A 12953-nucleotide genomic window follows, 5' to 3' on the forward strand; every position below is an offset into this window, starting at 1 on the left:
GGTGGCGTAGGTATTTTTCCTGGTACTTGTTTTGCTGACTTTGAGGCTGTTTTCAGTGCTCCAGCAGTGCCCAGAGCCCAGCTTTGTTCCCTGCTCAGAAAGCAGCCAGAAATTCTCTGTCTGTGTGATTTTGGCCTAACAAGGTGCAGCTGGAGCTGGAGGTTTCAGGGATGTCCCCTGCCCTTCCCAGGTGTTGCAGAGCTCTTGGAGGTGCATCCCATGGCATTTGAGCAGAGGGGCAATCGATACCACCTGAGGAGGTGAGTCCCAAATTCCAAAGCCAAAATAGTCCCACAGGAGGGTCAGATCACCAGCTCTTGCTGCTTTTATCTGTCCTTTGCCATCTTCCAGAGTTTTGTTGCTGTGCCCCCGGTGTCAGGGCTGAAAGTTCTGTATTTTGGGGTTACAGCATCAGCCCCCACACTCAGGGATCCCACTTGGGCATGAGGGTTTTGCAGCTCCTTGTTGGGGAGGGGGAGGATGGATGTGAAGGCAAAACTAGTAGTTGTGGAGCACACTGGGGAAAAGTAGAGCACCCAGAAAGTTACCTTAGAGTTCACTGGAAGATACTGAGGGGCTTTTTAGTTCTACTGATGCATATTAAGATTAGTAAGAAGAAAAAAAGTAATTAATGACAAATGCAGGTGTTTGCAGCACTCGGGTAGTGGTGGATCAGGCAGTGAGGTGATCATGTTGGACTTTGTTAGGGCTTGTTTCCTCTGTAGGGCTTTGTTATGGTTTTGAACTTGCAATGAAAGACTTATTTAGGGTGAAAGAGCTCTCTGGAGGTTTCTAGTCCAACCCCCTTGTTAAAGGAGGATGTTCAAGGTATCTGAGGTTGGAGATCCCACGACCTCTTTGGATCCCAGAAGGCAGTAAAACCCCTCTTGGCCTTTGTGTCTGGGGCTGAGCAAACCCCTTTCTCTCAGCCAGTCTTGTCCAGCTGCTCATGGTCCTTAATCAGCCAAGGATTCAGTGAGGGCATTGTGTGCATTAATGAATTTACTTCATCAGAAGTGTTCATAGCAATTTTATACGTGTTGCATTGTAATTATTGGGTCAGAGCAACAGGAAAATTGTCATGTTGCTGTTGGTGTGTCAGTTCAGAGTGATGAAACAGGGGCAGGACCTTCACCAGCCAGCTCGTGTGTGCTCAGACCCTGGTGAAATACAGCTCTCCCTGAAACAACAGCTGCTGGAGAGATCCAGTGTTGAGAAACAGGAACCTTGCATCTCAGAGCACTGCTGTGTGCTCACCCTGTGCTGAGCTGTTGGCACCTATTAGCACTGCTAGAAAAGTGCTTATTTTATTACCTTTAATCTGAGAATCAGCATTCTGCTTCCATGGTGCTGATGCCTTTGATGGGGTGGAACAGAGCAGCTGTTGCAGGATCTGTGTTGCCTTGGAAACAACTCATTTACAACCTGGCTTTTTTTGGCTGTTTTCCTTACCTTTCTTACCTGTTTACTGTGCTCCAGCTACAGGAAGGTGGTGCTAGTTTTTGCTGTGTTATAGTAAAAAATGTAGCAAAACCTGTGTTGGCCATTCCTGTATTTTAGTCTTTCCTTGTCCCACTGTCCTCTGGCACCTTGTGCCTCTGCAGCCCCCAGCTCTGAGCAGGGAGGGCAGCAGTTCTTGCTGCTGCTCTGAAGGTTCAGGCCAACATCACATGAGGGAGTTTGCAAGTAATACAAAAAAAATTTGCTGCTAAGAGATTCCAGGTAAAAAAAAAAGGAATTTTGTGCTCCCGTTTGAAGTGGGTTTTTCTGAAAAATGTTGTGTCCTGGGGCAGTGGGTTTGGTCTGGAAGGGCGACACAAATGTGTCTGGGGGGAGCCCAGCAGAGCTTGGTTTAGCCAGAAATGAGGAGTGGGGAGAAGCAGCTTTTCTCCTGAACTTGGAGGTGTGTCAGGATGGGGAAAAAGTGCTGTGAAGGCCCAGTGGAACAGGAGACAGGCTGAAGGAGCAGAGGAGAGAGACTGGAGGCAAAGCTGACCAGGGTAAGTTTTTGGGACACAGAGGGGAGGTGGTGATTTCCAGGGGGGCAAAGCAGCAGTCCCAGGGCAGCAAACAAAGCTGTTTGCACATTCTTTGACACATTCCACTGCGGTTAAGGGATGGATCCTGTTCCTGAATCCTGTCCCACAAGGGCTTTTCTGCAACAGGGCAAACACTGCCTCATTTTCTGCCTCTGTAGTGCTGCCAGTGTTCGGCCAGCAGAGCAGGACTGTGCTGGGCAGTGTCTGTCAAATGGGGGGCACTGGGTTCTGGGACCAGGGGTGGTAAAGGGGGCTGAGATGGGGTCCTGTGGGGTTGGGAGTGAGTGGCTGAGAGCCTTTCCAGCTGAGGAATATTGGTGAGGGCTGGAGCAGCATCACAAGGAGGCTCTGAGGAGGGCTGAGGGAAGTGTGGGGCCTCAGCCCTGAAGTGACTTGGCAGTAAAAAAAGATAAAATCTCCCCAGGCCCGACATCAGCCCTGTCCTGCAAGTGCCTCGGCTGAGTAGGAGAGGGCAGGATCTTGCTTTCTGCTGGGTTTTGAGAGTTCTTCATGAAGAGGATCTGCCCAGCACCAGGGACAGCCTCTGGTCCGAGTAACTCGCTCCACAGCTGCAGCAGCAGCACTGCACGGCCCCGGCAATCCCGCGGCTTTCCAGCGGGTGTCAGCATCGGAGAGCTCTTCCCGGCTTGGGATCGAGCTCTGGGGGCGTGGGAGAGGGAAGGGTTCAGCAGAGCAGCCACCACTGCGGGCTCTGGGCTGCCCTGGAGACTCAGTTGTAGCCAGTGCCTCCAGACAAGCCAGCGTGTGCTGCCTTCCCCAGCGCTGAGGATGGAGAGACAGGAGGTGAGACCCCATCACTCATCCACAGGGATGGCATCTGCTCCTGGGAATCTGAGCCTGCACACACAGACTTCTGGCACAGAACTACTGCATGGAGGCACCCAGAGGTCTGAGGATGGCTCTTCCTGGATCTTTGCTCAGGACTGGCAGTGGCCAGCACGACTTAGCCAGGCGTGGGAAGACCAGCTGGGACTTGGCTTTATCCTCACATTCAAACTCTGCTGCTCCTAAGGCTGTTTTCTAGCACAGTCCAAGAGCCTGCTCATGCCTGCTGCTCTGTGAGTGTCCTCTCTGAGGGCTGGTGCCAGGGCTGTGCAGTGCCCTCGCTGCCCTGGTGCCCTGGCAGCTGTTGGGGGTGAGCACAGCTTCTGGGCCAGGCGCCGGGGAGGCACCGGGATGGGCAGGGCCTGAAAGGAACGGCCTGGCCTTTCCTCGGCCTTTTCCAGGGGTCTTTTCTCACCATGCAGGGCTGCTCTGCCTGCCCTGTCGTCCTGGAAACTTCTGGGCAGGGAGTTCTCAGAGCTTTGTACCCTCCCTCCACAGCCACATCCATGCTGGAAGGCAGGCAGAGCTGGAACAGGGGCTGCTTCCAAGAGATCTGTGTGCTCTCAGTGCAAAGGGATGTGTAGGTGGGTGCACACACCCTTTTGTTAACATGTGGGGTGTCTGTCACCAGAGACCCCCCCACCCACACCCACCCCCATTCCAAAGGGCCAGGATTAGCCCTGCTGTCAGCCAAGAAATAATGGAAATGAGTATTTGCACTGAAGCTTAGACACAAATATTTATTAAGCACAACCCCCCCACATCCCTTCCCCTTGAGCTGTATTCATTTCTAATATATTAATCCATTTGGCAGATTATTTTTTAGAAAAAAAACAAGTACCTGTGGGTTGGAAATTTCCCATTAAAATGACATTAGCAAATGCACATGTAAAAAATAAATAAGCTCATACATTCAAGTATATGGCAAATAATACCTCAATATAATACCTCTGAAAGCTTAATGGTCAGATTCCAGTTCACCACCTGGCTGAGAGCTGCACAGGCCCGAGCCTGTAGCTGGTCAGGTCATCATCATCATCATCATCAATGTTTTCCTCTTTTACAAATGCCAGCTTGGCTGGTACAAAGGTGGCTGGGCAGGTCCTCCTCTCCCCTCTCCAGAACTCTTCCCAGCCCCAGGAAGGAGGCCCAGCCTTGGCCCAGTGGTCCGTGCAGCAGGTGAGTGCTCCCAGGTAGCAGGTAAAATGCAGCTACCACTCCACGTGGTCAGTGCAGGCAGGGAAAATGCCCCATGAGCAGCATCACTGGTCTAAAAACATCTCGCTGCTGGTTGGGAATGTTTCCATCACACGCATTTCAAACGGGAAGTGTTGATTTTATTCTCTACAGGAACGTCGCTGCTTCGGCACAACTCGGTGCTGCAGTTTCTGAAGTCCAAGATAGTCTCTGGGCAAGCGAAGGGAAAATACTGCACCTCCTGAAGTCAGGTCCCTGCTCCTCTCCTCCAGCTTTTCCAACTGGTCCAAAAGGGGAAGGAATGACAGTAAATGTGGCTGGGGCTCCCCTGAGGCTCCAGGTATTGGAGCCGGGTGGGGCACAGCCACGGTGCCTTGCCCAGAGCAGCTCTGCCAGGGCCAGGAGCAGCTCAGCACTGGTTTGGGGAGAAACACGGAGGCTGAAGGGCCATTATCCCGAGCTGCTGTTGGACACAGAAGGGAGGAAGGACAAGCTGTGGGCAGAAAGCTTTGCTGGCTGTCGAAGTGGGTCCCTGTCACACGCAGGTTCTGCCTCAGGCACCCTCACCTGCCTGAGACCTCGGCTCAGTGGCACCAGAGCTGCCCACATTTGCCATGGGCTGAACACATGAGCAGAGACCTTCCCCTTCCCAGGCACAGCCCCTGCCCTGGGCCTGCACAGCTGGCTGAGCTCCAGAGGTAACAAGTCCCACTAAAGCTCAGGGTGAGCGAGGCTTTGCTCCTGCCCAAGAGGTCCCAGGACAGCTCTGCCCAGGGCTAGGGAAGCAGGGAGGTGTCCAGGGCTCTGCAGAGTCCTCAGCAAACCTAAAATAAACTCTGAGGTGTGTGGGATGACGATGCAGCTGGGGTGGGGTAAGATTTAAAGGACTGGTGTGGCCTCAGACTTGGGCTTATTTTCTCCTGTAGAAGGAACAAAGCTGAGCAAGACGTTCCAGGGAAGGATCCGGAGTCATTTGTGTCACCTCGTGATGCAGGCAGTACAGGAGGCCTTCAAAATGGAAAAGGTGCTCTTCCCTTCCCCCATTTAATTAAAAGTGTTGTGGAAATAAAAGACATCAAGGCTGGAGTTAACTACCCCCTCTGGGCTCCTACAAGTTCCTGGGTTTTTAGGTGATCAGCAAAGGGGCTGCCAAAGCCTTCCCTCGTGCCCAGTGTTACAGGGGCTGTGTGTCCTAAAAAAACCCCTTGTTTAAAAATTGTGCCCCATATCCATTGGGCCTTCCCGTAGCAACAGGACGGGGGTGCAGCTCCCACCTCCCTGGGGTGGCTCCTGGGACAAGTCTGTGGTAGCACAGGAGCCCTCGGGTTTGAAACCACTCACATTTTTTTTCTTTAAAAAATAAAACAAACCAAATAAAACCAAAACAACCCCCCCAGACCAAAGCCCAGTTCTTAGCTGGAACCAGGCCTGTGCTGCTCCTCCTCGGCCTCCTCCTGGGCCGAGGCCAAATCCACCCGCTGCTCGTCCATGCGCTTGGCCTGGACACGCTGGATGAGGCTGAAAAAGTCTTCATCCGGCATGGTGGGACCCCGGGGGATGGAGTCAGGGGGGGCACAGCGCTGGTCATCGATCCTGGAGGACTGCACGGGGGGAGAGGAGCGTTAGGGTGGGGCAGGATGACAGGGAAGGGCTGGAGCAGAGGGGTCCGAGCTCCCGTTCCCCCCCAGCACAGGTACCTGACACTTCATGAGCATGTTGAAGAACTCGTCCCCGGGCTCCTGGGCGTCCCCCTCCACACGCAGGTGCCCCAGGTTGTTGTGGGTTATCCGCAGCCCCGGCAGGTTGCCCACGTTGGCACGTTGGTCATCCAGGCGCCTGCTCTGGGAGCTGGCGATGAGGTCGAAGAACTCCTCTGTCTGCGGAGATGCCATCAGGGCAGACTGTGCTGTGGGGACAGGGCAGGGTCACCCCTCTGCCTGCAGAGCCCAAATCCTCCTCACCAAACCACTGTCCAACCCACCTCCCACACAGGCACAGACCCAGAGGCAGCACAAGGGGGAAGGAGGTGCTGTGACAGGGTGAAAAGCAGAACCTCCCACCCACCTCCCACTGCTGGACCCCCCGAGGGGCTCCCTGCCACTGACTGCGCCTGGTCAGCTCCTGGAGGCCACCAAAGGTGTCACCTTAGCCCAGGACATTCAGTGCCCCCACCTTAACCACAGCCTGGGTGTGATCACTGTTTTTTCCAGCACTACAGGCAGCTTCCACTGCCGCTTCCACTCTGGTTCCCAGCTGGAGCCAAGAGGCACCAGGCAGACACTGGCAATTGCAGGTGAGCACAGAGTTCCTGAGCGCTGTGACAGGCACCTGCACAGTCCTGAGGGTCAGGAATAATTCCAGACAGGTACTCAGCAAAGCCCAGGCCTGGCTGAGCCTTCCACCTGCCAGCACCTTCCCAGGCCCCCCAGAAGCCCAGCCTGCTTGGGCCAGCTCAAGGAGAGGCTGCCAAGGTGAGTACACAGCGTGGGACAGGGTTGGCTCAGGCTGGTGCCAGGGGTCCCAGTCCAGAACCAGTACACATAATCCACCCTCTATAGACCCTTTGGAAATGCATCACTGGAAACAGCCTGTTGGCTCCTGGCAGCTTCTGGGCAGGGAAAGGCTCCCACACAACAGACATTGCACTCAGACAGGGGCAAGCACAGGAAAACTGTAAGAAATCCAGCCTGACTGGTGTTCCTGTGCCACTGAGCCCAAAGCACTGGGGCAGAGGCTGCCCCGAGCCTCCCGACACAGCGAGCTCGCCTTGGAGCCCCAGCTCGTGGAGCTGCAAAAACACAGGAAAATCTCAGCCCTGACGCAAAGATGAGTTTCTTCCCCTTCAGCTCACAAAGAATCCTTGAAAATAACACGTCCAAAAGGCTCAGAGCCCAAATGAGCCAAACAGAACATGTGCCTGCTTGTGCATTCTTTATAAAGCTCTGTATTTTAAACCCAGTCTCCTAAATTACACAGCTGTTACAGCCAAATGCATTTCTGTGTCAGAAATGCATCTTTTGACAAAGTGATGCTTATTTCCACCCTATTTTTGGATGATAAAAGCCCTCTCACCTCACAGCCAACCTGCCTTCTTGACCTTCTCTGCACAACTCTGCTCTCGCTGCCACTTCAGCCCCCACCCCTGCCCCTGCTCCTTGTGCCCAGCTCTGAGGGGTGTCAGGGGTCTCCTCCTCTCCCGTTTGCACTTTGTAGTCTTTTGGAAACTGATAAACAAATCCCTCGGCTCAAATGGACTGTCTGGAGCCCTTTGTGCCAGTGATTAAGCGTGGAGTGCGATCTGTGCATTTTAGAGCTTCTCTCCAGCTTGGGTTAAACAAAGGCCCTCAACAACACCGAAAAACCCGAGTGCAAACACAGCCCTGCCTTTCCTGTCCCGTCTGTTTGTCAGGCGCCTTCCTCAATTTATCCCTGCTCTTCCTGGGGGCGAGCTCGCTGTCTGCCTGCTGGAGCTTCCCACTGTTTATCCATCCCTCTGGCTCCTCTGTCCTTACACAGCACCTATCACCGCAGCATCCAAGAACAGTACAAAATCCAGAAGTTTTTCCTCCATGGCAACACTATTACAAAAACTGGCAATATTTTAACTTGCCTGAGAAAGACTGACCCAGCCCCTGCACGCCCCAGGTTCTTACAAGGCTCCCTCAGCCATGACCATCATCATCTTCCTCATGGAACTGGCAGGAGTCCCCATGCCAACCTCACCATTCCAAAGCCAAGACCTAAAGATCCACACTGGAGAAATCCAAGTGCATTTTCCATTTCTCTTCCTGGTTTACTCCCCAAGCCTTAGCTCACATTCTCCAAGCCTTTCCCTCAGCAACCATTAACATAAGAATGTCTCTTCCTTCCTTAAATAATGAGGGAGATTGCCAAGGAACTGCTAAGTTCAGAGAGCTGAGGCTTAGGGAAAACATCACGGGATGCACAGTAAACCACAACAGCTGGCCAGGCTGCGAGAGCAGCGGCACTCCCACAGAAACAGCGCCTTAGAAAGGCTCGGGTGCTCACATATCCGCTCTCCCAGGGCAGGCACCGGGGTGGCAGCTCCCTCCGCAGCCTCCGACGGGCACTCCTCCAGCGGGCAGCGCTGATCATCCATCCGGTTGCTCTGGAACTTGCTCAACAGGTCAAAGAAGCATTCCTCATCCGAAGGGGTCCGGTTGATTTTCTGGAAAGAGAGCGGAGAGAGTCAGAACACCCCGAACAGCTCCAATCGCTCTGCCCAGTGCGGATCGGGAATGGTCGTGGCCTCTCCTGGTCTGTTCAGAGGCCGGGTCCTGGCTGTGCCCTTGGCTTGCCAAGCCCCCCAGCTGGGAGCCTTTTGGGGTCACTGCTCCTTGGTCCCTCTGATCCCAGAGGCTCCAGGCACTTCCACAGCCCAAAGCAGAGCCCAGCTCCCATCAGCACAGGGACGAGCCTCACGCTGAGCAGTCGCTGTCACTGCAGTGCCTCGAGCACCCAGAGCAAACTGGAGGCTGAAGGGGAAAGAGGGGACAGCATTCCCCAGGCACTGCTCTGTGAGGAGCTCCTGGGCTGGAAAGGGCTGGGCTCAGAGAGGGATGAAGGGGAACTGTGCAGCCACCTTGGCTGAAGTGCTGCTGAGTGCCCAGCTGGGGCTCAGCCCGAGCTCAGGGTTTGCTCTTCCACCAGCTAAATCCAACCCTTCCACACTGCCCCTTGCACCTCAACGCTTCCCTTCGGTGCCCCCATGTCCTCAGCACAGCACTTGTAACAGTCACCCAGCTGAAAATGCCACTAAATTACAGTTTTTCAGGACAGCAGCGCTTACACAAGAGCCCCAAATGAGCACCTTGCACTGGGCAGGGATATATTTAAGTCGTGCTGCAGGAGGGCTTGTGTTGGAGGCCGCCAGTCCAACAGCCAGTTCCAGCACGGAGGGGGCTGCGTGCCCTGAGAGCAGCAGGAACAACAGACTTTTCCAAGGAGTCCCTTGGAATGGGAGATAAAATTAACCAGCGATAAGAGGGGCATCTGCCAGGCTCGGGGACAGTCCCTGAGCGCCGAGCTGGTCCCACCAGTTGCTGGAAAAAATACCACAACAGAAACCAACGAAAACCTCCTACAACTGGGTCTGTCTGTGCTATTTTCCAGCACAGAGTCTGGGCGGGAGCACTGGATCCCTCCTGGGGGGCAGCGCATCCTGCCAGAGAGATGGTGAGGGCACAGGGAGAGCCAGCCCCGAGTGCCAGACTTTCCAGCGGAGAAGGGATCCCCTTGGCTGCTGATAAAGCAAAGTCCCTCTCCCAGCTCTGCTTGTGGCCACTCCGGGCAGCCTGGGAGCCTTCCCAATCCCAGCACACGCAGTGCCGTTCCCAGCAGAGCTCCTCCCTGGGGCAGGGGCAGGCAAAGCCCTTCATGGGAGCTCTGCAATGGGGAGAGACTTGTGCTGACAGGGTTAAAGCCACAAGTTGGATTCGGTAAATGAAGGAAAACAATTTTCCTGTATGCCAAGCGAAGCAGATGAGATGCTCTCAGCTTCTATTTAGGGCAGCGTCAAAATTAGCAGCGGGCCAGAGAGGAACATTAGCAATGTGGGAGCTGATCGGGGAGGGGAAAAACCCCTCTCACCTCCCTCCACGTGCCGATCTGTTCATGGATCCATCCTCTGAACCATCAACAGTTGCACCTTGGAAATCAAAGCTTGAACCCAGGGTGAACTACATCTCTCACAGCTCTGCTGTGTTGGGCTGTGTGACCCAAATTTCAGGTTAGAGGAGGAAGCGGCTCATTCACACCGAGCCTCCCTCCAGCTTCCCCACAACCACACGGAGTAAATCAGAGCAGTCCTGGATCCACGGGACAAGTTCCCCCTTGCAGGAGCAGCCTGACAGGGTGTGGCCAGAGCCCCCAGCTCAGGGCTTCCCCCGACAGGGAGCAGATTGCCCTGGGGCACGTCCTGCCAGAGACCCTGCGATGTGGGGTGTCGGGATCCCTGCTCACAACGTGTCTGGGAGAGGAAAGGATGCTCTGAATCAGCAGGAAGAAGAGCCAGTGCATGGAAGTGTGGGATGGGGCTGGCTGTGTGCCTGGGTACCTCCCGGTGTGGTGGCACCCGAGGGGCAGGAGGTTGGTGCCCCTGGGCCATGACTGGGGCTCACATGAGCTGTGCCAGCCGGGATGGGATGCTGGGAGCCGCAGGGCAGCACCCGAGGACACCGGGCTCCCTCCAGCCAACCCCTGCACCAGGCCTGCACCTCTCTAATTAAAATGCCCAAATGTGACAAGGCAGGGAGTGCTTGGCTCCCTCCCTCCCAGCCTGCTCCAAGCCCCGAGGCAGGAGCTGCAAGGGCAGATGGAAGTGTGATCACACCCCGGGGCTCACCATCTGTGCTCGCCCGGGGCTTGGCACATCCAGGGCATCCCCACATGGGGCTGAGCAACAGCCATAGGACAGACACACACACCAGGCACCACAGGCCCAAGTCCCCACCTTCGGTTTCCAGCCCCAAGACTCACCCCATGGTTCGTGTCCCTGGTTGGCCTCATCCCCCATCCTCTGCTTCCAGCAATGCAACTGCCCAAATTCTGCCAACTGTCACCTTCCTGTGGTCAGCCAGATGCTGTCACAAAATTAAAACCAACCCTGTCTGCACAGGGCAGAGGGACCTGGGGTTTTTGCTGGCACCCACAGCCTGGGGGCTGCTGGCACAGCAGAGCTCACCCTGGGGCAGATCTGCCTGCAAACACACTCACCCTGGGCACACACACACCTCTCCCCATGAGGCGACAGGGACAAGTGTGGAGCCTCTGCTCCCTGATCTCGGGAACACAGGGACAGCTCTGTCCCAGGCAGGTGGAGGTCCCATTCATGGGGGTTAGAGCTTTGTTCCCATTTTCTGAGAGTGGTATTCCCACCTGGACACCGCCAGCTCATCACAGAGCTGAGCAACCTGGCTTGGGACAGCCTGGGAGCAGGACTCTCCCTCCTGACACACTCCCTCTCCTGGAAGGCATCCAGGTTTTTGCATACATTCCCTTGCTGGTGGATGAACAGGCTGTTTAACCTGCCTGGGTGGATTCAGGATGTGCAAACCACAGCTGAGGTGTTGGAGAGGCAGCAAGGAGCAGAGATCCTGCTGCCACTCCCCCCTCTCCCTGCAGGACGGGACCACCGGCTCTCCAGGAGGGCTTGGGAGTCCCTGCAGGTCACTGCCCTGTGGAGGAGCACAAACCCACCCTGTTTCCTCTCTGATAAACTCTCACACCAAATAAGGTCCTGGGCTACCCAGCTCTGCCTGAGACGTGCAGGACACGGAGAGGAATCTCTTGGGGAAATGCCTCGGTCCGGACACTCTGGATGTGCAGGTGAAGCCGAGGCTGAAGCGATCCCAGGAAAGCCAAAAAAGTCAAACCAACTCCTGTGCCTAAACCCCCTCAGCTATTTTCACTTGGAGTCAGGAAAGCCATTAAACAAAGGCAGAAGACCTAATTGCAGGAACTAAACCACTTCCCAGCTCCCAACAGCTGAAGTCACAGCCCACAGATGCCTCGCAGGGCTCCCACCCTTGGAGCCGCTGCCCACCCGTGAGAGCCTTTCTCTGACACATTCCCATTCCCAAGCCACATGCCGGGATCAGCACCCTGTCCCCAGTCTCTCTTTGGCCCCCCATGTTCCCCCTCCAGGCACCAACACCTGCTGTCACAGGTACCCTCAACCCAACGCTCCGGAGGTGGCGGCTTCTCCCAGAGCTTCCTGTTGCCCCCACAGCAGCTCGGGATGCAGCTCTTCCCACATTTGCTGCTCAGCCTCACCAAAGCCTGTCTGAATCACTCCCAGGCTGCTCTGGGACAGGGCTCCAGAGACCCCCAAACACCACCAGATCTTTCTGTGCTGGCCAAGCTATGGCACATCCACCAGTGATTCCATGAGGGAAACATCCCCTTCAAAAGGAGCTTCTCCCACCAATCCAAACTGCTGATGGTCTCATGAGTCAACCCAAAGGACCAAACATTGTCCCTCTGTCAGATCAGCTTCTCCTCCCACAGCTGGTGTCCCCAGGGCACTGACCTGCCTTTGGTTCCCCTCCTGTCCTCCCAGCTCAGCTTCTTGCAGACCTGTCCCGATGCAGGAAGAAGCCGTCAGGCTCAAGGGCTGCTCTGCTCAGCCCTCCGAGGGGACCTGCAGGCAGGACCTGCTGCCCAGCAGCCAACAGATCCCAGTGGATCTGGCACAGTGGATCCACCTCAGGAGCTGCTGCTTGAAGGCATCTGGTCAGTGGCCGGGTCAGGGATGAGTGAGGACGGCAGCGGGTTCAGGGGTAACACAGCTGTTTGCACTGCCACCCCCTCAGAACACTCTGCCTTGGCATAATTGTGTCCACCACAATTCCACCTTATTTCAGGGAGGAGACAACCTGGAGATGTGACCTGCCCACGTCCTGCAGAGATGCAGTGGCAGAGCTGGGGCAGGATCCAGCGACTGGTCCCCAGGGCCAAGCTCTCCCCGGTGGACAATCCTTGGAAAACTGTGCCCCTTGTTCTGGCACCATTATGTGCCCAGGGCCTGGCAGATATTCATTCCCACACATCCACATCTCTGTGCCATGCCTTATCTGCCTCTCCCTCTGTGAACCAGACACACCACCACTCCTCACCTCTGCTCTTTCCAAGGCAGCCGACCTCAAAACCCCCAGGGAGGAGCAGGGCTGGTGGTGCTGGTGACCCTCAGTGCCAGGAGCACCTTCTCCAGGGCTGCCCCGCTGCCTGTCAGTCCCCTGCACGTGGCTTTTCTTTATCCTGCATCACCCCAACACCTCACCCTGGAGAACCCACTGTGGGGGCTGCACAACCCCAACCCATCGGGCTCTGAACCTCCCCACCTCACCTGGT

The 12953-nt window shown here is 55.6% G+C and overlaps 2 protein-coding genes across 6 annotated transcripts in view; one reads left to right on the forward strand and one right to left on the reverse strand.

The window, feature by feature from the left end:
- The first annotated feature begins 54 nt into the window (after positions 1–54).
- Positions 55–5153, forward strand: LOC113969553. Its single transcript, XM_027687395.1, has 4 exons — positions 55–260; positions 1904–2000; positions 2464–3016; positions 4236–5153. Exons 3-4 carry the CDS (start codon positions 2550–2552, stop codon positions 4711–4713), a joined length of 945 nt encoding a protein of 314 aa, XP_027543196.1. The 5' UTR covers positions 55–260; positions 1904–2000; positions 2464–2549; the 3' UTR covers positions 4714–5153.
- GPSM1 (G protein signaling modulator 1) overlaps positions 3599–12953 on the reverse strand; it is a 110116-nt gene continuing 100761 nt past the window's right edge. For all 5 annotated transcript variants that reach the window (XM_027687392.1, XM_027687391.1, XM_027687390.1 and 2 more), the window contains 3 exons: positions 8112–8271; positions 5780–5988; positions 3599–5683 (listed from right to left, as the gene is read on the reverse strand). In XM_027687392.1, coding sequence (XP_027543193.1) covers positions 5495–5683; positions 5780–5988; positions 8112–8271 — 558 coding nt within the window. In that variant the 3' untranslated portion in view covers positions 3599–5494. The remainder of the gene's footprint in view (positions 5684–5779; positions 5989–8111; positions 8272–12953) is intronic.

The sequence above is a fragment of the Neopelma chrysocephalum genome, unplaced genomic scaffold, assembly GCF_003984885.1.
Source record: "Neopelma chrysocephalum unplaced genomic scaffold, ASM398488v2 Primary Assembly neopelma1_74, whole genome shotgun sequence".
NCBI lineage: Eukaryota > Metazoa > Chordata > Aves > Passeriformes > Pipridae > Neopelma > Neopelma chrysocephalum.